This window comes from Centroberyx gerrardi, chromosome 11, assembly GCF_048128805.1.
Source record: "Centroberyx gerrardi isolate f3 chromosome 11, fCenGer3.hap1.cur.20231027, whole genome shotgun sequence".
Taxonomy (NCBI): Eukaryota; Metazoa; Chordata; class Actinopteri; order Beryciformes; family Berycidae; genus Centroberyx; species Centroberyx gerrardi.
This window is the reverse complement of record NC_136007.1, coordinates 21,557,925-21,581,248: the sequence shown is the minus strand read 5'-3', so window position 1 is coordinate 21,581,248 and position 23,324 is coordinate 21,557,925. Positions and strand designations below refer to the sequence as shown.

At 42.6% G+C, this 23,324-nt stretch overlaps 1 protein-coding gene across 2 annotated transcripts in view; it reads left to right on the top strand.

Annotated features, from left to right (window-relative positions):
• Positions 1 to 14,436, top strand: part of spns2 (SPNS lysolipid transporter 2, sphingosine-1-phosphate) — a 70,196-nt gene extending 55,760 nt beyond the window's left edge. The window contains exons 11-13 of one of the 2 annotated variants that reach the window (XM_071901306.2): positions 3,032 to 3,195; positions 5,885 to 5,921; positions 10,689 to 14,436. In XM_071901306.2, the coding sequence (XP_071757407.1) occupies positions 3,032 to 3,195; positions 5,885 to 5,921; positions 10,689 to 10,703 (216 nt within the window). In that variant the 3' untranslated portion in view covers positions 10,704 to 14,436. Of the gene's footprint in view, positions 1 to 3,031; positions 3,196 to 5,884; positions 5,932 to 10,688 lie in introns of both variants that reach the window. The other variant, XM_071901314.2, reaches the window with a different exon arrangement.
• Positions 14,437 to 23,324: the final 8,888 nt, after the last annotated feature.

The following is a 23,324-nucleotide window of genomic DNA, read 5'->3' as shown; positions in this document are numbered from 1 at the left end:
CCTCAGGCTGTCATGGTGTTTTCCAGTAAATCTCGCGGCTCCCAAGAGGGGCGAGTTTTACTGTATGATTGGTCAGGAGTGGAGAGAGCGGTTCTTACTGGCACAATTGGCGTCTCAAGGTCACAGTCTTCCCTCCGGTCTCTTGAAACTCTCCCCCTCATCCGCAGACAATAGCTGCGGTCCTTGCATCCAGGAGGCCAGAATACAAGGTCTGCCCGCTATTCAAGGGACAATAAAACAGGATCCACCTCAGATTGTCAACTGGCATTCCTCTCATTCCAGAGTATGAACATTTTTTTGAAGTTAAACAGTAACTCCATGGAAGTACCCCTTCTGCATGCCTTATTTGAGCTAAGAGCAAGCCTCGAAAACTGGGCTGTGTGCACATATCACACACAGACGTAAGCCACAGGAAAGAGTGACAAGCCTTAATATGTGTTCAGAGCTGCTTATCATCCCAAAGTGGTGCAATAACACCATGAGCATATATCATAGTCTACACCTCACATCCTAATTTGAAACTATTCATATTAATGTTTAACATGCACTTTGGTGTCAGCAAATAGCTGAGACAGAATAGCTTGCCCTACTGTTATGTGTTTACATTGTGTTTTATTGCCGTCCCTCTGGCTCAGAGCCTAGGTCATGTTAACAAAGGTAGTGGAAGTTCTTTGATCAGCGAATCAGACTGAGATCCTGAGTCCTTGAGGGGCTGACAGGCTGGTGACAGACGTAACTGTCGAGCTGCATAGAAAGAGTTCTCTTCTTCTTCTTTTTTTTTTTTTTTTTTTACAAATGGAACTGAAAGCCAGACAAAAGGAACACTAAGCTATATCCAAGTACTGACAAGCTCAAAGGGCTGAACAAAACTGGCAGTACAAAAAAACCCCTTGAAAACAGAATCAGGCAAAAACAAAATAGTGTATTGTTTTTACTCTTCAAATGAAACCCCAGTGTCATCTTCACACAGTACAAACAGAACACTTCCTACTGGCGCATTTGGAGACTGACACCTTGGAAGACTGTGTGACTCAGTCTGGATCACTTTAACTCTATTGAGAGATTGATTGATAAATACTGCAACGCTGTAACATTTGTGGATAAGGTACTGTACACAACCGATGCCCTGGTCACATTCCAACAAGCTCCAAATGTCAGAATACTGCAACTTTCTAACACACACACATGTAAACACACGCACACAACCAGCCGTGGCCCCACAGTGAGCCAGTCACCCTGCTCCTCTGCGTGTTCTCCAGGGCAAGGCTCTCCTCTGAGTGACACACTGAATGTCCCTGGGTTTCTCACCCTTCCACAAACCCCTGACCAACGAGGCCCAGAATGCACCAAGTGCGTCACCGCTGAGTCCTCAGTTCCCCGACTGAGGTTTAACATCCGAGTGTGATGGCCTTGTCGTGACGCACGGTGAGCGCGGGCGGATGCACGATCGCCCGTGCAGACTGGCACAAATCCTGCAAACAGGCAAAGCGAAGAAGAGAGAAATCTTAAGAAAAACAGACCTCTGATTATTGCTTAGCAACCGCAGGAGAAAGCCTTGAGTCAGGCTTTTGGTTTGGAATTTGACTTTTACATGTACGTGCGCACCAAATGTTAGACCTGCAGAAGATGTATTCGGCACTGCAAACTAATGTGGTGTTTTACACACAGAAAAATAAAGGTGCTGAAAATGGTTCTTCGGAATGATGCCATAGAAGAACTGTTTCAGGTTCTTCTAATAGCAGTACCTTTGTCTACTGTAGGCCTGCCTGTAGATATGAACTAGTTGGTGGCCACTTGCCAGAAAACTACCACCTCCTCTGCTGTGTAAAAAATCTGAAATTCTCATGGCTTGAGCAGAGACACCCCTTCATCAGCACGTAGACCATGGCAGTTGTCACATAAGAAGCGTCCCCCTGAGAAACACATAATGGACTCGCTCCACATACGAGTGGGACATGGCCCGAGGCGGAGTGGGTGGCAGGGGAACGCCGGGAACAATCTCTCTGCAATCTACCAAGAAATGCCTGCTAGCACAAGCACAATAATTAGACATGCACCGGTCCGCTATGTATTTTTAGCCGAGCCATTTTATCATGAGCGGCACTGTGCGAGTGGCAGGCAATGTAGTGTGGCAGAGCGCATACCTGACTGACTGAGCTCTGCACTGCCCACACACACAGCTGTTGGACGCGCACCAGATTTTGTCTCACACATGCATTTATGTATTTATACACTTTCTCGAACCCTCCTCTCTCTCTGATCACTCCTCACTGCACACGTACACACACACGCACACACACACACACACACACACCCTCCGACATCCTCCTGTCAGCAGTTCTCTCTCTCCAGCTCTCTCTGCAGAGCGTCTCATTCTGCTGATGCTAACATATAATCAATGTGCTTCAGCCAGGGTGACCTATGTCCGCTCAGACCCTCACTCACACACTGAGAGGCAAACCCCCCTCGTTCCTGCCGAGCATACCTCAACACAACTACATTAATCTACTAAAGGCTATAATCAGCAGCCTCCTCCCCCTCGATTGTCAGTATGGTGATCTATACGTGTTGGAGAGCTGCTGTATGAGCGATACGGGAAGGCAGCAATCGTCACTTTGCACCCCACCATCCCCCCCAGCTGTTGTTTTCCTTAGCGCCATGCACGACAGACTCTCCACCAGCGTTACTCAAGCCTTCCACAAAACGATGACCTACGAGCTGTGAAATCTTGCCTCGTTTAAAACAAAAACAGGGCATCTTACATCACAGTGTGTGTGAGCAGGTTTTTCTGTTGCCACGATGAAATATCCGCAACTCGCACTGGTAAAGCACTCATGTGTGAGCGCATAACCATCACAGCGTCACGCAGGAGACGGAATTATATTTTTATTGAGATCCCTGAATGATTTGTTTGACTAAAATCTCCCTCTCTTCCTTTTTGTGTGTGTGTCTGTGTTTGCATGTGTGCGTATGTGCGGTGGCGTTGGGTGTGTGTGTAAATGCGTGTTTGTGCTGGTATGCGTGGGTGCAGATCTCGGACGGCCTTCAGCAGAGCTACACTACGTCAGTGCTGTGGCAGTTCCTCAGTCTGGGCTATGCCCTCATGCTCTGTCCCTTTGTCATCGTTCTGGGGGGCATGTTCTTCCTGGCAACTGCCCTGTTTTTCCTGGATGACCGGGAGAAGGCCGAGAAACAGTGAGTGACTCACGTGTCGTTTGAATCTGTGCGGCAGACAACTCATTATTGATTCATTCATTATTTAGTAATTCATTATTTGAATAATTTATGCTTACTGGAGATGTCTTGGGAATTGATAGTTACCCTTCTCTGCCTTTGTGGATAATATCTTCTCTAGATAATGGGTTGAGCATTTTCCATCCAAACACAACATCTGAGTGCATGAAACACAAAGAGGTTCCAGGTAGAAAAGATCTCCTCAGGAGGATGCTGTAGTCTTTTACCCTGATCTGGGAGTTAGATGTGTTTGAGGGACAAGCTGCCTGTTATTCAGAGCGATGCCAACAATGGTGCCAACCCTGCAAGACTCAGAGACGCCCCTCAGCCAATAGAAAGCCCCAGTCAGCTAAAACTGCTCCAGAGCTGACACAAGCTGTTCTAGCCATCAATTTGTTAAAGTGTGCTTACTTAGTCTTTTATGAGCTACCGCCCCTCATATTCGTGCATTCATATTTTCCCCTTTCAAACACCAAAACACGAACCCAGAGGCGACGGCAGCTCGTCATGGCCTTAAAAGGCTAAAACAAACACACTCATCCTCTTTCAGATGGTGAGACATGAGTTTTTTTTTCTTTCTTCCTTTTTTTTTTCTAATTTTTATCACATTGACTGACTCCCCTGATGCTGGGGCACTCAGAAATGACTTCCTTCCTGTTGAAGATGAGGGACATTTTTAGGCAGGAGGGCAGTCTGATGTCTGACGTTCCTCTGCAGTATCATTCTGTCTTCACCCTGCTGCGCCGGTCGCTGGCCGTTCCCACGCTGCAACTCCCCACAGAGGGAAGATCCTTGAAGCATGTTCGTACCGCTTGACCAGAATGAACGTTTTCATAGTGGTTTGAGTTGGAAACATAGGCCTCTACACGGTAGAACTTGCAGAAGTATAAAATGCAGTCAGGCAACTTTTGTGGAAACCACCAACTTCACTTTTCATAGGGTTTACTGTTTAATATAATCCAAGGGGCGAGCTACCATCCAAGCTGTTAACATCTCTCCTGCATGATATTAATATGCAGCTTCATAGGGGTCACAGCTAAGGCAGAGAACCATGGCCACCACTAGTAAGCCATGCTGTGGCTGCCGCTGGGCCCAGTCCAGGAAAAAAAAAGGGAAGAAAGGCGGAACAATGATAAAAAAAAAAAAAAAGTCACACTCTTGCCATCATGCCAGTAATAGATACTACTTTGTGGTTTGATATGTGGTTCAAACCATCCGGCCACATTATTGCCCAGTGTGGGCGGATGGAACATGTTCAGTCAAACTCTATCTGACCACAGCCCCTTGACTTCCACGCCACACAGGGCAAGGCTGACACAGATGGGAGTTAAAAAGGATCAGGGTTCACTTCTCAGACATGAAATAGAAGACATATTTGTAGGCAGGGATGGAAAGTCAGTTTTACACAAGTATGATCCTAAAACATAGTTCTGCGGTTGTTGGAATTTCCTTGAGTTTTCCCCATTTTAGAGTTTTTAAGCTACTATATTTCAAAGCAAATATACAAATTTTTACTGAACTACATTTACTACAATTGCCATGCATGCCATCAGTTGATACTAGAGCATTGTATTGAACATATACTTACTTAGGTACATTTATTATCAAATACAGTACTTCTGTTCATTTACTTAAATAGAAATTTCCACCAACATCTTCCGGAGTATTGTCCTATTAGAGTATTTCAACTTTTCCTTAAACAGAGGATTTGTGCAACTGCACCTCTTGTTTGCTACGATTGTAGAAGGGTTAATCATACACTAGCTTGTTGGATTGCATCCAGGCACAGATTCAGCAAACATACTGCTGCATTCATCATATAGCTGAGTACAACATGCCTCTCTATGCTAAAGGCCTCTGCAGAACTGTATAGATCGGGACTGGCAACATCCCAACCAAGACAAGGGCTCTACTCAGACAGCAGCAGCTCTTATGTAAGAAGCTTCAAACAGCACTTCGGGGACCAAGAAAGATGACAACATCAACAACTAAACTAGGGTTATTCAATGACTGGGATATTTATAGCATCCATTTACGCTCTAAAGCCCCCGATTTATAAATTTCCCCTGACTTTACGAAGCGCTTTGCAGCTTTTTTCTTCTTCTATGAGTGTGTCCTCAGATACTCAGAGCTATTTATAAAAGGCGTGGAGCCGAACGAGTTACTCACTGGAGCGCGCCTGTCTATTTCCAGCCCCGAAGAGTGCTTTATTATTTCTAGGTTGTTGGCTTTTTTTGGCTGAGGGGATGCCATTAATAGCTCAGGTTCAATGCATACCCCCCCCCCCCAACACACCCACACACACATTCACACACACATACAGCGTGCACACCCACACCCCACGTACTTACATGTGTGTGAGCACATCTGTCTCATCTGCCATGCCAATTGACAGTACAGATACAGTATGGGTCAAGGCAGACTGAGCTTCACAGCCTGGAGGATGAGAGAAGCAGATTGTCATGAAGTGTGCATAAGAGATGGAGAGACCGAGGAAGATAGTCAGCTTGTGATGAAAGAATGTCTGTTCGGGAGAAATAGCTTGAAAGAGTGAGACGAGGCTGGAGAAGAAGAGGATGGGTGCCTATGTGGGTTCAGAAAATCTGTCTCATGTTGTGCATTCCTAATTAAAACCTTTTTCTCTTGCCAGGTTGAGCCAGCTGACACGACCGCCCTCCTCAGTCAAGGTATGACCAGGTAATTTGCATTCAAATATGCCTTTTTCTACTAAAGAGGCCTTTTCTCTTTATAGCTTTTCACATCAGCAAGTTTAAGAGGTTGATACAGAAGAGACGTTCCTGGAACATAAATATTTATTGAGCTCTTTTCTCATTAGCTGGCGAGCATGATATAGACCCCTTCTTTCTAGATTCAACAAAATCTGAAAGCATGAAGATTTTTTTAGAGAATTTTAAGACACTTAACAGACCCTTTGACCCGAGGCTGTCCAGACCTTTTAATCATGACAGCGTAAATGTTGGAAGTGATACTCATGATGATACAAACATGATTGATCTCTGATCTGTTTCCTGTCCCATTGTATTTATGTGTCTGGGCATTCTTGGTGGGGTTATTTGGCTATGTTTCTGGCATCTTATCAAGACCTGAGTTGCCTTCCCTCCTTCCTGCCTTTATCAGACTCACACACACGGTGCAAAACCTCTCTCACTAATTATTAACTGAGAAAAAAAAACACAACAATTGGCGGCGCACCAGCCGACCCTGCACAGTAGGACAATAGGGAGCTACTGTAGTTGCCGGTTAACAATAACAAGATTAAACTCTGACTCACTGATTGCAAGGACAAGGATTTTGTTGTGACTAGCTTGTAAAGGTTATCATGTTTAGCCAACAGGTCAAGGTTTTGTGCATTCCTATTCATTTCTTTGTACCCCTATCCGGGCTTGTTTGACTTCCAAGATATAAAATACCATGTTAAAAAAAATTGTAATAAAATAGGTCATGAATGTATACACTGCTGGGTTTGTTTTACCACCTCCCCATAATGCCCTGCCTATGTCCTTTAGTATGAGAGGGATGTAAAAAGAGCAACAAAGTGTAATGAGTCAATGACAAACAACTCACTTTATCTTATGTGGCAGCCCCTTCACCATTTCTTGTGTTTGAAATATTTTCTTTGATCACGTGAGCAAACAACATTCTATTTTATGGTAGCTTTCCTAAAAAAATGCAAATCGGTTTGTGTTTTTTCTGGGTTTATGTGCAGTGCAAGGACTGACAAACTTCCAAGAACAAAGATCATAAGCTTGCTGACAAGTGCTGTGATTAGAGGTTTTATGATAAAATCGCACCGACTTGTGAAAACTGGAAAACCGAGGTCCCGTTTCTTTCATGATGGATAGAGTTCCATTCAGGAAGAAGTGTGATGATTTGCCAAAATTGCAAGTACTTGCAGTATGTGAGGGCTATAGTCGATTTGGTGAAAAAAAATCTTGCCTTCACAAAGGTGCGAATTCCTGGAGAGGCTGAGGAGAGGATGATCTCAGGATCTTCAGGACGGCGGTGTCATTATCAGTGGCAGGGTGACATTAAGCATGCAGAGCGAATGACAGGTGACATGAAAGGCTCCCACATGGCTGCCGCACGTTTCAGGTTTCAGCCCATGAGTGTCATTTTCTGCTCCCGGCCTCAGGGCTTCATCAGTTCTCTGTCACACACACACAGGAGCTAAATCTCTCTCCTTCTGCTGTCAGAGTGGCTAATTATAGGGAACAGTGGTTTGCAGCTACATGAGGTCAGAGTTGAATCTCCTCGTGAATTGTACATTTCTATTCTGAAGTGGAACATGAGGGCGCTCTCTGCTGATAGATTTTCAGCAAATTGGTTTTGGAGGCTAATCCAATCAGAGGCAGGCAACATTTCCTCCCTTGGGTCTGACTTGCTCCTCACGGATCAATACAATTCACAGTTGCCTGCTCTCCGATGACAAGACTCCACCTCCCATTCTCCCCCAACCCGGCAGTGCATGCTGTTAATCTGTGCGGGTTTATGGAGGATATTTAAATTGCAGCAAAAAGTGTTTTGCACAGACAGGAGAGGAACTTAGAGGGAAAACACGAGAGACAGAGAGAGAGAGAGAGAAGACGAAGGGACTGTTGGATAAATGAGGATAGAGAGAGGCAGTAATCACCTAAACTGTTATACATCGCAGGCTATTAATCTCTGGCGATGCAATCCCAGACGGAGATCAGATAGAGTGAGATCCAATTAACTTCCTCCACAGGAGTAACCGGCCTCCGCTGACCGCTGAACAAAGATTCCCTCCGCAGCACACGTTAACTAGAAGAGATCCCCAAGTCGCAGGCTGTCAGAAGATCAGCGTGAGATCTGACAGCGGGGCTTGACACTTATTTATTCAGTAACCGCTACCCCTGACTACTTGGGGAGGAAATTCGCAACACGAGGCGAAACCCTGATTCAGCCGCTGCGGTCCAAACTTTTAACTGTTATAAGTGTTTATACAGCTGCAGGCACACACTTTCCTTCTTTGCGCTCTTATCATTCAACAAAAGCTTTGAGTCCTCAGTCAGCAGTGCTGAGTGGGTTTATGGTGCCGGGTAGGGCACTAACCACAGACCACACACACACACACACACACACACACACACACACACAGTGTACATCCAGGCTCTGACGTGAACTGTACAGCATACAAAACACCAAGAGAGGCCCTTGACTTTCAAGCCATTCCTCTTTCATAAGCCGATGAATAAGTGAATAGGAAGAACCCATTCAGCGCTTTCTTAAATGTGTCTATGGTCTTGTTTACCAGGCCATTCAGTGCTTTCTCCATCCGTCCCCGAATGTGAAGCCCGCCAGACCTATAGTAGTGTCAGAGCATTCAGCCCAGCCATGTTCAGTCATGATTTGCATCCTCCCGGCCAAAAAACCACTACAAGTCGGTTTGATTAGAGTTTGTTCGCTTGCCAGACCAATCAGACCTCCCCTTTGCTTGAGAAGCCAGCAAGCTCCACCACAGTAATGGTGAAGCTGTGAGGAGGCAGGCCAGTCTCGCAGATATCAAAGCATTCACAACTCTAATTATCGTCACGCTGGCATTTGAACAATTTAATTTCATGTTTGGCCCACAAACATAAACAATTCACAGAGGTTTTACAGTAACAGTCGAGACTAATAAGTGTAGAAAATGGTCAGACCCGGAGAGGATTGAATGTCTCTCTCTCTCTGGTTTTTTTTAAGTCCTCTAATCCTCTGTTTAAGCTAATTGCTCTTGTTTGTATATCATAGGACTGCTGTTTTTCTGGGACATGTTTGTGTATCTGTGTGTGTGCATGTGTGCATGCCTGTGTGGATTAGTATGCGTGTCTGTGTGTATATGTTTCCCTGTGTGTATGTGTATATGTATGTGTATGTGTGTGTTTATATACACTACCAGTCAAAAGTTTGGACACACACATTTTTCTTTATTTTTACTATTTTTCACATTTTAGAATAATAGTAAAGACATCAAAACTATGAAAGAACACAAATGGGATTATGCAGTGACCAAAAAAGTGTTAAACAAATCAAAACTATCTTATATTTTAGATTCTTTACAGTAGCCACCCTTTGCCTTGATGGAAAGGCAAAGGCTTTGGAAAGAAATTCATACATAGGCATCAACTTCACTATTTATATTTGTCTAAGAAACAAATTTCAAGCATAAGCCTTTTAGATCAAAATGTCTTTAAGATAATGAAAAACATTCAATGCAGTGCATGCAATCAGGTGTGTATATATAAATGTGTATGTGTGTGTGTGTGTGTGTGTGTGTGTGTATGTGAGTGCGAGACACTAGCTTGGAACAGCGCTCTGCCAAGCCCCCTGCACTAATCCCATTGTAGCAGCAGTGGTAGCTTGTGTACTGGAGTGTCCGGGGCAGAGGGATTCCTCTGTAATGACAGACCACAACAAGCAGCGTGACTCACTGCCATCTCTCTCATCCAATCTGAACAGATCACAGCCACGGCCCCATGAGCACTTAATGGCCCAGTCTCCAACTGGAATATAGTGTTCCTTCTGGCACCGCATCTCCCCCACAATACTGGCTTTGTTTATGAGTATTTCAGCAGCTGGAAGACATTTTTAACAAGTCTGATTGAATTCTCATGAACGAGTAATTTCAGTCCTTATTAAGTCCATTTTCAGATTTTGGTGGGAAGAAAAATTGCTAGCATTTGTTGCCAATGCTAGTGCAAATGAATGGGGCTGAAAATGGAGCAAAAAAAACAAACACAGTAACCTCCCAAGTTAAACTTGCAAAATGAGATATGCACCAATTGAAAAAAGAGACACACACTCTTATGATAGAATTAAAACAGTTCCTTGCAATTAGATCATCTTTGGATTTTAGAGGTATTGAATGGTTAACTACAAGTTAAGTTAAGTTAAGTTTAATTTTTTCCAAATTGGTTTTATAGCATTTTGGAAATGAACTTAGCATTCCTATGTGATCTGAAAGTTTCAAAAATATAATTTTACATCAGCAAGCGCTAAGCCCTTTCCTTCATAAATCTTGGTCTATATATGCCTATTGATGTTAAAAAAAAAAACCATATTTGACTGGGTCATTAAGTATAGTGTTAAATCATAGTGTAAAGTGAGGCAGGTGCATTGTAACAATTTGTCCTCATCAACATGCACAATCCCCACTCTGTACATCCTGAAGGTGCAGTGATTCTGTTTTGCTTGTTGCTTGCTGTCACACAGATTGAGGGGATCTGCAGAAAACAGAGTGTTAGTGTGTTGGTATGTTGTGTACAGTGGCACATGTAGGTCAGAGGCTGGTCCTACTGGGCGGGCGTTATCAGGAAGGTCCTAACAGATGGCCAAGGAGCTTTCGACCTCAACATTAATTACATGAGAATGTCCTGCGGTGAGGACAGACTCTAACCACACCATTTCCTCTTCTCTCTCTTCTCTCTCTTTGTCAGGTGACACCCAAGTGAGGGGCCATCTAGAGGAGCAACCAAACTCAATAAGGATGACAAAAAGGAGCTAAACAGCGAGGGCAGCTGATCCACTTCTTTAAAACCACGCCATCATCCTCATCTCGGCTCCCGCTCGTCCTTTTGTACATGCTTATGGAGGCTGTTCGTAACTGGAAAGAGGGAGCGTCTTGCCCCTCCTTTAAACACCTCTAAATCACCAGCCGGTGAGAAGGCACACAGCAGTGTGTTGAAGCCGGCCAAACCGACAGCTGGTGTCCTTTTCACCTCTGTCTGCTAGGATCCACTGAACCTTCCAGGGAGGCGGTGGGGTGGTAACATCCCCTGTGACCCCCCGCACCCTCCCTCCCCACTCCCTCCCGATGCCATACTACTGAATGCTGACCATGAACCTGCCCTGTCTGTCTGCCTGTCTGTCCAACGGTCTGTCTGTCTGTCTGTCTGTCTAACGGTCTGTCTGTCTGTCTGTCTGTCTGTCTCTGTCTGTCTGTTACATCGGCTGTCAATCTGCACCAAGTGCCATAGCATCATTACATTCCTTCGGACTTTGCACTGACCACCAACAACCTTCATGGCGTTACTGACTATGTTTACATGCACACCATCAAATTTTTGCCCTTACTTTGACGATGAGATTAGTTTGATTCAGCTGTTTACATGCATAGCAGAAAGTGTTTTTTTTCAATACTACTTTTCACGGATTCTTGCATACTGGAGTTATTAATTGAACACTTTGTCATGTGCATCATATTGCTCCCTTGGCGTTTCTGTTGCTCCCATGCAAATTTCCCACAATTTATTCAGTGCTGACATTCAAAGCATGGAGCCTGGATGTAAACAGATAGTAGCTGTACAAATTTACAAATCAAGTTCTGCCGAGCAAGTGACGCAACTCGTTAAAATGTGTTGAGCGAGACTGTTTGGAAAGTGGTGCTTATGAGTCCAAACAACTCTCTGATAGCGTGACTAAAATCACATTACTCCACACGTCTTCATCGCAGTATTCACAGTATGAACTTCAATGTGACATAATTACAGTGTTTACATGATGAATGCATTAATCGCAGTATTCTCATAATCGCATCAAGATCAAAGTTTTGCTGTGCATGTAAACATAGGCATCAATGAAAGGCCAAAAAGTGTTACTGTCTAAAGGTCAGTGAATCAGCCTTAAGACTTGGAGCTTTCACATCAACAGAGCAAGCAAGCTGTTTCTTTTGACCCCCATGTGTCGTTGTTGTTGTTGTTGTTTTTAGCTTTTAGCACTTATATCAATGTAGACAGTGCCAGAAAACATGACAGAGATGAGCAATTTCTGCACATTACTATTCACAAGCTTTCTTGTGATTTTTATTCTGTGTGATGTTGGATTTGAAACTGGAGGTTACTGCCTATGATTGTTTCAGAAGGATGATGCAATCCAGGCAATGTAGAAAGGACACTGGATTATATGTTTTATAATTTATAATGTACATGTTTTTTTTGTTTCCCAAAAAAGATGTAATGCTATTCTTTCAACTCGGAGCCGTTTTAAGGAGCAACACCTGTCTTTGTATAAACGAGAAGCAATACAAGAATTTTAATGTCGGGGAAACCAACCTTTCATCCACACTGCCTTATCAGTGAGCTGAGTTTCCCTTTAAAGGATGGCTCTCTGATGGCTGGTTTTGAATTTCTGGACACGACACCCACACAGAGACGGAGTCACTTTTAATGATGGATTCCAGTCGGTGCTAGCTGGTTACAATAACGGGCATTGTGAGAAGAGACCTTTTCCCCCTGCAATTGTAGATATCTCATTCCATGATTAGAAGAAAGGACCTTTGAAAAGAGCTGGAGTCACAGTCATCCGTGTATTAGTCGGGGAAATCAAAATCCCAGACAGGAACAGGAAATCTATTGGCCCCAGGTTAGACCGATGGAGAGCTTTTATCGGCGATAAAGGATAAGCAAGGAATCCCCCTGAAACCGAACCAGCATGTCTTCAGATGTCACTACAGGCAGGGAGAGAGAGAGAGAGAGAGAAAGAGAGAGAGAGAGAGAGAGAGAGAGTCCCCTTCAAAACTTGGAGTTAGGGCATTAGGTAAAAGCACCAGAATAGAGGTATGTGTGGGAAATACAAGTCCGCTTCCTGAACGACACAATAGCCAGTAAACATTATTGCCTGGATTTTATTTCTTCATCACTCTATGCACCAATTACAGTATCATATTTGTAGTTATGCAAATTCAATGCAATCTACCACAAAGAACAATATGTCAGAGAGGACGGCTAAAGCTAGTTGTGTGTATATATTGAAGATCTAGGCAAAAGCTTGATCAAAAGTACTCTTGAAGGATAATATTTTGTAGTATTTTACCCGGTGGATAAAATTTTTACTGAAACCTTGGAACCGCCAATGGAGTCGGCGGATTCAAAACTTCTGCATAAAGGGAAAAGCACCTTGCAGACCTCTGAGAAACACAGGAGGAGGAGGAGGAGGATAGATTGAACTTAGCAGAGAAATAAAGGGAGACTTTGAGATGGTTCTTGTAGCATTGGTGTGTGAGTGTGACTCACTGGCTGTGTGTGGGGTGCTGTGTGGGCTGGGTGTCCTTGCTGCCAGATCATTAGCTTTAGCTTCTCTCCAACTGTGTGGAGCTCTCTGAATGTGATTCTGTCCAACCTGACGTGTTTACACACCTACATCATCTTAATGAATTAAGCTTCTTACCTTCCTTTTATTGATATTCTTTTCTTTCTTTTTTTTTTTTACCAAATGAGTTTTATAAAATGACTACAATAGAGATATATATAGCTATATCATGCAGCAACTTTAATATATTGTAAATGATGGCTTTGATGCAATGTATTTATTTGTTTGTTACCATAATGAAGAATAATCTGTAAAGGGAAGTTTAAGGTTTAAGTATACTACACTTTGTTGTTTGTTTTGGGTTTAGAAATGCCTGTATGTTCATCCTATTGTATCACAATGAAACAACACAATACCTTTTTACATCACTAAGATTCATCGTATTTACTGTGATCATGAATTGGAAATCTCACACATAGAGAAACATGTTGCGTGCGCGCACACACACACACACACACACACACACACACACACACACACACAAGGAACTGCAATGTGATAAGACAATGTATTGGCCTCTTCTTTATGGCGCAATACTTTTGTATTCATTTTTGTAGCTGTTGTATGATGTTTGTTTTTCTAGGACAACTGATCAAACCATTTTGCACGCTTAATGTTCAGGGATTTATTTTAACCATAGCCTAGCATCCAATTCACAGCCTCTGCCACAGAGGGCCGACACTTCATGCTCACAGTAAGTGCTGACATTTTGTCACTTATCATCAGAGGGGAAGCTGGCTCTGGTTGGATGGGTCATGAATTGAGTTTCACCTTGCCAAATTTAGTTGATTTAGCACCAATCCTTTAGGAGTATAAGTCCATTGTATTGAGTAATTCTATGTTAATAATCACTGAAGTGATGTATTGAGAATGTGCTATTTCTTGTCATACAAGAATCATGTATAAAGAAACCTATTTCTGATGTTGAGCAGAAAACAGAGGTTATTTTTATTTTTAGAGCAAGTGAATACAAGAGGGAAAAAAAGTAAGAGAAATCAAACAATATTATTCTAGAAATGAACTGTGATGCTCCCTTGGGGGTTGATTTAAAATGTACATGTCTCTGTAAATCAAATAAACTTATTTAATCAATTCATACCATCATGTTGTCTCTTTTCTTTTTCTTTTGCCAAACATTTGTAAAATCCAAGTGAACCAACATCCAGGAGAATCTTATAAGAATTAATAAGGAATTAATCACTTTGCATGTATCTATTTTAGAAGAATGTAACATTAAGAGTTCAATTCAGAGCTAAGACTGGATTTGATGCAAAGATTGTGTGTCGGTATTCGCACCATCAACTTGTCTTTGGTATTAAGTGGTCAGCTACACACCTGGTGAGGGTTTTCCCCATTTTCAAACAAACCAATACTAGAGTATAGAAAAGTCCGCTATGATTCTGACAAGCCATTATTATTCTTGAAGTCTTTGTAGTTATCTATTTGTTTAGTTATCCCAAATACAATACTGTATGGATGTGACAGACTGAAGATGCCTTCTTGCATATTAGACCACAGCCTATTCCTCAACTCAATGGAACCTGATGAAATACTGTATATTCATGTATATTTTATCAAAATAAAACAAGGCAAGCATGTCAAGAGCATTGCATTCCTCATGAAAACACTGTACAGTCTACATCATGGTGGTGAAAATCCTTGCATGGGTACTTCTTGTAGGAAACTCATCTAATTCAAATTCTGGCAAAGGTAAGGGAATTCAAGGTGAAATAGACCTGAGTTATGAATAAAAAAATCAGCATTTTCAATTTTCATCAGTCATCCACAGATTGGTCAGCCAACTGCAGTCACAAATGGGCGAATATGGCCATGAGTAATGACTGAAATCTGATGATAAAACTTTGCAACCAAGTAGAGATTCTTTCAAACTTAGTGAGCTGCCAGGTGCAGAGTTGAACACCTGTGCAGCACAGATCTGAATATAAATAACTTTTTCTTCATGTGTGGGACTTAAGTCAACTCAGCTGAAGTCCCAGCGCTGAGTCAATGCACTTGCTAGACTCCCTCACTCCCTCAGGCTACCAACACAAGCTAGGTGAAAGGTAAAAGCTAATGCATAGACTCTTTTAGAACAAACTCCGCTATTGAGAGTCGGACCTTTACTTGCCACGAACCCCTTCTTTCTTTTTTTTTTCCTCTTTTCCTCGTCTTTGGACAGGCTCACAAAGGCTTGATTTTTATCACAGTGAGAGAAGAGTAGGCCTGAGCTGGTCTGTGAATGAACTACTGTATTGTTCAGGTGCAGTCAGGCAGCGCTCTGTGAGGCTTAGTTTGTAAAGTAATCTTGCCGTCCCCAGAGTGGTTTACAGACGCACTGACACATCCCAGACCCGACACAAGGCTCCATCCACGCTGCGGACGCACTGAAATAAAAACACAATATTTACCTCCGCAGGAACTGAGGAAGTCCACAGCTGAAGGCCCTCAGTGTGGTGAGGTTCATCAGACAGGGGCAGAGCTACCTGACATGGCAGCCAGCAGCACTAATGGGCTTGTCTATGACAGGGCTGCACAAACACAAAGCTTAAGTATACAGTTGTGACTAAAGAAGATCTGAGATGCTCGGTGTGAGGCCTTTAATTAGACAGAGCCATGTTTTAAATGGATCCGCTAACTGAAGATCTCCTATTATCAGACACCCGGGTTTGACGAGGGGAAGATTACAAGTCCCAGAGGGAGCGAGAAATGAAGAAGCAGTATAACTCTTCTGTTTGGTCTCATGGTGACCCAGAGAGAGCAACACCCTTTCCCACAGTCGGACCGATATGTACCCCTATAGATGTTCCAATCTAAAAGTCAACACACCTAGTCATGCAGCAGGCAGGAAACAGTGGGGCGTAGACAGGAAAAGGGGAGCCATTCTAGCAAGCCATGGAATTTCCATTTGCACTTTGCCACTTAAATTCACAGAAGACAAACCTTGTACAACACACTGGGCACATTTAGATCGCAAATAGCTGCTGGTGGATGTGAAGCTTCCAAATGTCAGCTGGGCAGGATTTAAAAACAACGTTGTTTTGACCATGCATTTATTTTTTTTAGATGCTACAATGTGTTTTGAATCGGTTTCATGGTATCCTGTTGACATGGAATTTACTCAGCACATGAAGGACCATGTCAACTTTAGTTAAATTCAAATAAAAATATTTAAAAAATTGAGTTATAAAACTTTCACATAACAGCAGCAAAATGCAAGTTTTACCACAAGATTCAAGAGTTTGGAGAAGTGACACCCTCTGTTGAAACACAGTCACCTCTCATTAAGGCTCTCATTAAAGGCTTAAAATGATTTTTATCTTATTATGAATAAAATTTTAGATTGCCTCATTATGGTGGTAATCTGGTCTCATTATAAATATAGGACACAATAACTTATTATGTATGTTGACATTTATTTAGTTACAATGTAACCATTTATGAATAGTCTCACAATACTATATAGATATAGATGTATGCTTTAAAATGACAATCTATCCTAGAACAGAATACACACGTCAGTCCTATGATCTTAAACACCTCAAACAATATTTCAGTTATTATTTCACTTCAACAGTAATGTCATCATTTTGATGTGTACATCTGTCTGAGAAGCTGCCACACTCTTAAGCTGGAATAATGGATTTTTGGACAGATTGAGTGACAGGTCCTTAAGCATGTAATCACAGCCACACACACACTCCTTATTTAACAGAATGTAATGGGAAATGTCTGAATGTCAGAGTGCTTCACAGTGGGTTTGGTTATAGACAGAGACTTTAATGCAATTAGACCGACCTGATGATTAATACAGAGTCACCAGCACAGCACAAATAGAGGTCAGGGCAAGGAGGCCCTCTTGTCACATGGAGACAGAATAGACTATAATGTCTACAGAAGAATACATGATACAGAAGAATCTGCCCTCTGCCATCACACCTCCACTGTGAATCTCTCACCTCTCTCTGCTGCCACACTCCCATTAACGTTTCCAAACTGCTTCACACTCCAGAAATAACCTACACTAAAGCAAACTGAGAAACTACGGTGCACGGAAACCCTATAGAAGTCACCCTTTGCACTCGGAGAGACATTTGTCATATTCCTATACTCATTTGAATGTTCTTTACGCTTGTATGTGAGATCTCTTTCACATTGGAAAGAAAACTGGAAGTGCAGCAGATCATTTTACAGTGGATTATTTTGTTCACAGTAGCTCATATTTGTGTTTCACAGGGAAGAAAAATGGATTTAACTGGGTGTTGGTGAAAAGAGCAAAGACGTTCTGGCATGCTGTTATGTGTGAAGGAAGAGATGCAAACTGACAAAGCTAAGTCATCCACTGCCCCTTGTGGCACATTGTTCTTTCCACTACTAGGATTAAGCATGAGTGATTTAAAAAGAGAAACACAGCATGAAAAACTAAAACAGCTACTGTAATAGTGTGACTGAGGGGGGAGAAGGCAAAAATAGCTCCTTACTTCATCAGAGGTTCACTTGAGGCAGAGAGAGCGCTCGTGGACATTAGTAACTTTCCCATCACAGGCGCTTGTGGCAGTGGCATGCCAGCTCCGACATGTAGGAAGCCAGGCATGAAACAGGACGTAACAAAACAACAAAACATATTTTCATTACAAGTTATCAAGTGTTTTAATTGCATTTACATATTATGAGTCAAGTCAAAATAATGTTTTATGATTCAACCGTAGGGTTTCTACATAGAGCCGGGTTCAAGGCATTTTTCTAATGCCTTGAACAATGTCTTGACAAAGAAGCAGTGTTTCCTCATTTCCAATTGAATGGTATTTTTTGTAAGGGAAGCACATTACTATGACGAATTAAGTGACTTGCTTGGAGGTGAAGATGCTTTAACATCACGAGTAACACAAGTTTTCTTATTATAAAGTTACCAAACGGCTCAAGGATGAAATGACATCAATGCCAAAACTGAGACATTCCCCTCCTCTTCTTCCTTTCCCATTGATAAGCATTGGGGCTGAGATCTCTCCATGTGTGAGACATCCTCGGTGTAAATGAACAGTCAGGCCCAGAGGAGCCATCCAACCTTCGGCCGGGCCGTGCGCTTTCTGAGATCCTGCATACATGAATGGCTCTGCCTCCGCTGCTGTGTGTAATGAAGCCGACACATGCTCTAATGGAAAGGCGACATGTCCTCCTCCCCTTCACTGTCTGCCCATGCATGTGGAGGGAATAAGAGACGTGTTTCATGGTGAACTGAGCAATGTCAATGAAGGAGCCGACGAGAACGATTCAAGAGGACGTGAATGGCAAGTAATGCTCGGGCCCGCTGTCTTCTATTGCAGTTCCAGCAGCAGAAGACTTCCTTCCCCTCAAGCCAATTATAATGATCACTCCTCATCTTCTCGTCAGGCCTGGAAGCGAGTGGGCTCGACTTCAAACAGCGCCGGCGAGGTCCCTGACGCAATGAAGGATTAATTTAATTTGCATGCTTACTAACAAGGATGTAATGTAAATTGACAGAGGAATAGTGTTGCCGCAACTGTGCTTGTTGTACGCCGCAATGGGTTCAGTGTCGCGGGTGAGGGAAGTGTGAGTTATAAATATCACAGTTTTCTGAATTAAACATGAGCTTATGCTTGACTTGGGTAGCAGTGAATGATGTCGGTTGGCTTTAGTTGCCATTTTTAGCTTGCACGATTCCATATTTAGAATTCGTGTTTCCATTTGCAGCATAAACTGAATGAGAAAAAACCTTCACAGGCAATGTGTGTGTGTGTGTGTGTGTGTGTATGTGTGTGTTCCTGTGTGCACGGTAGCATCTGTATTATGTCTTGGGGGTGTGTGTGTGTGTGTGGGGGGGGGGGCTCACGCGGCTTTGTGAATGACTTGCGTGTGTGTAGTGCAGAGTGCAGGCAGGCAAGCTGGCTGAGGCAATGAATGGCATCGGCTCAGGGTGAATGGAAGCAGAAGAGCAAATTACATACATTACACACACACACATACACACATACACATTCATAAGCACAGTATAGGAATCTTGTTTCTTATTCATGCTGTACAGGCGTGTGCAGCCGAGGGTCCACACATACACCGATGCACACCAATGGACCAACCAACCCACACAACACCCCCCCCCCCACACACACACACACACACACACACACAAACACGCACGCTAATGTTAAGATGCATTTCCCATCATAAGGCTCCACAGACACACGCTGGCAAGCAGCAATGCAAAACAGGACTGGAGGTCTGCCACTAAACAGATGCAGAAATCCATCCAAGATGTTTAATTCTATTGTGCTTATTGCCACTGTAAGTCATTATAACAAGACATCTCAAAAGGCCTCAACAGACCGATAGCCCACAAATATCACAATCACAGATTACAGCTAAAGAAACACATCCGAAATGGAAGAAAACAAAAGTCTTTCTCCTTTAGTAGTGGCATTAGACTCATAATTAATGTGAAAGGTTGAGTTTACTAACTTGGCATATGTCATTGTCTTTAATTCCTTCCTTCCTCAGATTAACAAGGCAAAAATACAACTTAAATCACTGTCATTCTCATTTCAGCTGTGGTGATTAACTCATAATTGGTTTGTCATCTGAAAGCCGATACCTGGAACTCAGCTGAAAGACTTTGAACAAGACCATAACACTGGAGGGAGAATGACAGCCTCTGTTCTTGGCTAGGAAAGCATCACACTCTTGTACCAACAAAGGAGATCCTGTTCAATCGCTCTTAGATCCCCATTTTCTTGTTCTTCCATTCTCAGATTCTCTCCGTCTCTCTCTGTCTGTCTGTCTCTTTCTTTCTTTTCTCTCTTTTAACCTGCTCGCACAAAAAGAGCATTTGCCGTTGCTGCCTGTGCCAAAAGGGCCTACTTCTATTTACATAAGGCTTTATATCATTGTTTCCATTGCCAAACCCTCAGCTGAACCCAGATGATGTGCCACATGCGGGCTTCTTTTCACCCCTTGTTCACCTCCTCTACTCCCACTTCCCTCACCCCTTCACTCAACTAGATGGAAGAAAAGCTTGAAAAAAGCTTTGTGAGTTTATTCATGATGTCAAGTGACCTATTTGGCACTGTATACTCTTAAAACAGTGATGGGCAACTGACTGCATGTGGCAACTCATCCTTCAAATCAGTCCACCAAGAAAAAGTATTTATCTCCATTAACACATTGTACATTTACCTGTGCTGCAAAACCATTTTTGAAATGGTTTTGCAAATGGTTTGAATGTCAAACTCTGTTGTATCAAGCTGGAAGAACTTTATATGAATGTATAATTGTGGCATTAGGGTGGTGTAATGATTAGAGAGACTGTTCTACACCCAGAAGGCCCAGGTTCAATGTCCCGTAACAACAAGCTTCCACCATGTCGAAATATCTTTGAACAACGCACTGAATCCCTACCAGCTCCAGGGTCGTTGTTCTGTAGCTGACCCTGACCTTTGACCTCTCTGTGGAGGAGGGCAAGTGAAAAAATGATTTTTTTCCTTTGAGGATCAATAGAGTAGACCTATCAAAAATCCAATTTCAGAAAGAAATTGTATGTGAAAGTATTCAATCCCTTGCTTCACTTGGGCCAAATTGCCTCATTCACTACAATCACTACAATTTTCTTCATTTCATACCATATATTATTCATACGTCATCTTGAAAGTTTTGAATAATATTTTCCTTTCTGATTTTACCTCTCTCTGTACCAAATGTGATGTAGTGAAATGGCAGCGCACAGCGTGGATTATCTCAATTTTTGAGGTTTCAAAGAAAAAATTAAATATCATTCCCCCATCACCACCTTATGTGAAAACACAGATGATGCACTTCCAGTGAACTTTCTAGTCTCTAATTTTACCATGAAAATATGGACAGACATTTTTTGCATGCTCTGCACTTTCACATATGGTAGTAAGAGAAGGATGATTTATTTTTTCTAGGAAACCTCAGGAAATGGACTCAAATGCCATCCATTCATGAGCCACATATTCCATGTGATGCTAAAATCCTACAATCCCATTGAAGGAGCCTCATATATAGAAAAAATGTGTAAAGAAAGATGGAATAGGGAATATTTTGAAAGGAAAATCCTATTCAAAACCCTGTAACTAGGATGTTTGAGTTGCGGTAGGGAATGTTGAATACAAAATAGCAAACCAAAGGGGTTGTGAAACTCAATTTGGTACCAAATGAATGCGTATCATCTCAGAATGAGTCCAGACTTCCTTTTGATCGTCACCCCTAGTAAAGTTGTTCTCTGATTTAAGAGGTCACCCTATCACCCTGTGCATAACCGCATATCTGGTTGATACATCAGTGCATTAGAGCCAAGTTTAACTTCAAGCTCCAGATGGAGAGGATAGAGAAAACAGGACAAGACAAGCGTGAAACAGCACAACTTCTAGTAGTGTAATCCGTTCTCACGCTGGGCTGCTTTACAACTGGGAGCGTCATCAGTTAGAAAGCAATAAAACTACAAAAACACTGTTTTCCCTACAGGAGCCACTACAACAAAACTACCGTATTTACAAACCGGATAGTTCAGGTTCTCAGTTCTGATTGGTTCAGTATTCAAAGCTGTTGTAAAACGCCTAATAAAGGCTTATCTCTGACCACATAGCAGTTAATTTAAATATTAATGCGAAGAAATTACAATATATAGACATATCTGTGACTGCATAATAGTTAATCTAAATAGTAATGCACTATCCAAAAGTCACCGCTCATACTGCTACTTATGTGTCACGTAGCAACCATGTTGTTAGGCTACTGTTCAAGAACTATATCTATTGGCAGAAGCATAACATGTAACCTTATTATTGTGTTCTTTTTTCCATTACATGTCTGATTTGTGTCATGCCTAACAACGCCTCTCGCCAGCCTCTCCTGTCTTACTGCTTCAGAACAGCAGTCAAAAGCTGCTTGATGAGGACAAGGCAGTGGAAGAAGAAAGAAGGGTGCTGTGGCACATTTCCAAATAGATATTGGCAGCATGTGTGACCCTTTTTGGGTGACAAGTGATTCAAGAGGAATCCCATTTGGCTCCTGTGGTCCTGAGGTCAAATTCAGGTTGACAGATGAATCCCTTTGTTACCCCTTGTTTCACCTGACAATATCCCAAATCAATCCAATTGATTCATGAGTCGATTCATTTCGTGACTGATGGAAGTGATTTTAATGTGGATACATTTAACTAATGAAATTCATACTGAAAGCCTCGTTAGACGATGAGAATGTCCTGTGACCCTTGACACTGTCAATACTGTGGAGGCCTTTGCTGGCTGTCATCGTGTTTGCTAATAGACCCAAACCAAACCATCAGACATCACTGCAGACTGCTGGCTGTGTTTGGGAAGGCCCAGGTCCGCCTGATAGGAATGTGCGCTGAGTTTTATCATCCTCACTGATTTCTGTCTTTCCTGGAGAACGACATAATGTCAAGAACCCTCTATAGAGAGATGACCGGGTACTGTGGTGGCGACATGGGCAGAATGCTAGCATGGCCGGACAGTGGAGGAGAAAAGGGCATCCAAATCTGTGCAACAGGCAAAATGCCACAACATGTTAGCATGCTGTGCAGCCTTGTAGCCTGTGGACAATGGTGGGTGGACAAGAGTGGGAACCACTCCAAGAAACCTGCTCACATCCAGAAGGGTTGAGCTGAATGTGCTTCGTGAGCAATGCTTTGGATTCACAGTCACATTGAAGGAGAAATGTCTTCAGGATACAGATATTAGATACAGATACAGATCGACACAGGGTTTATTAGAGGAGAGGCAGCAAATATCCTGGCTCGGTTGAGTTTTTGTGTGTCTCCAATCATGCAGCACTGAGAGTGAAGAAGATTCTGCTCTCTCTTCATTATCCCAGCCCATGTGTTGGATTGTCTGAGATGTAAAGGGTTGGTGGAGCTTACCATGTGCACTTACCATATCCATCTCTCTAAATTCTGATTGAATGAATTCTGATTATGACAGAAAATACATGGTTCC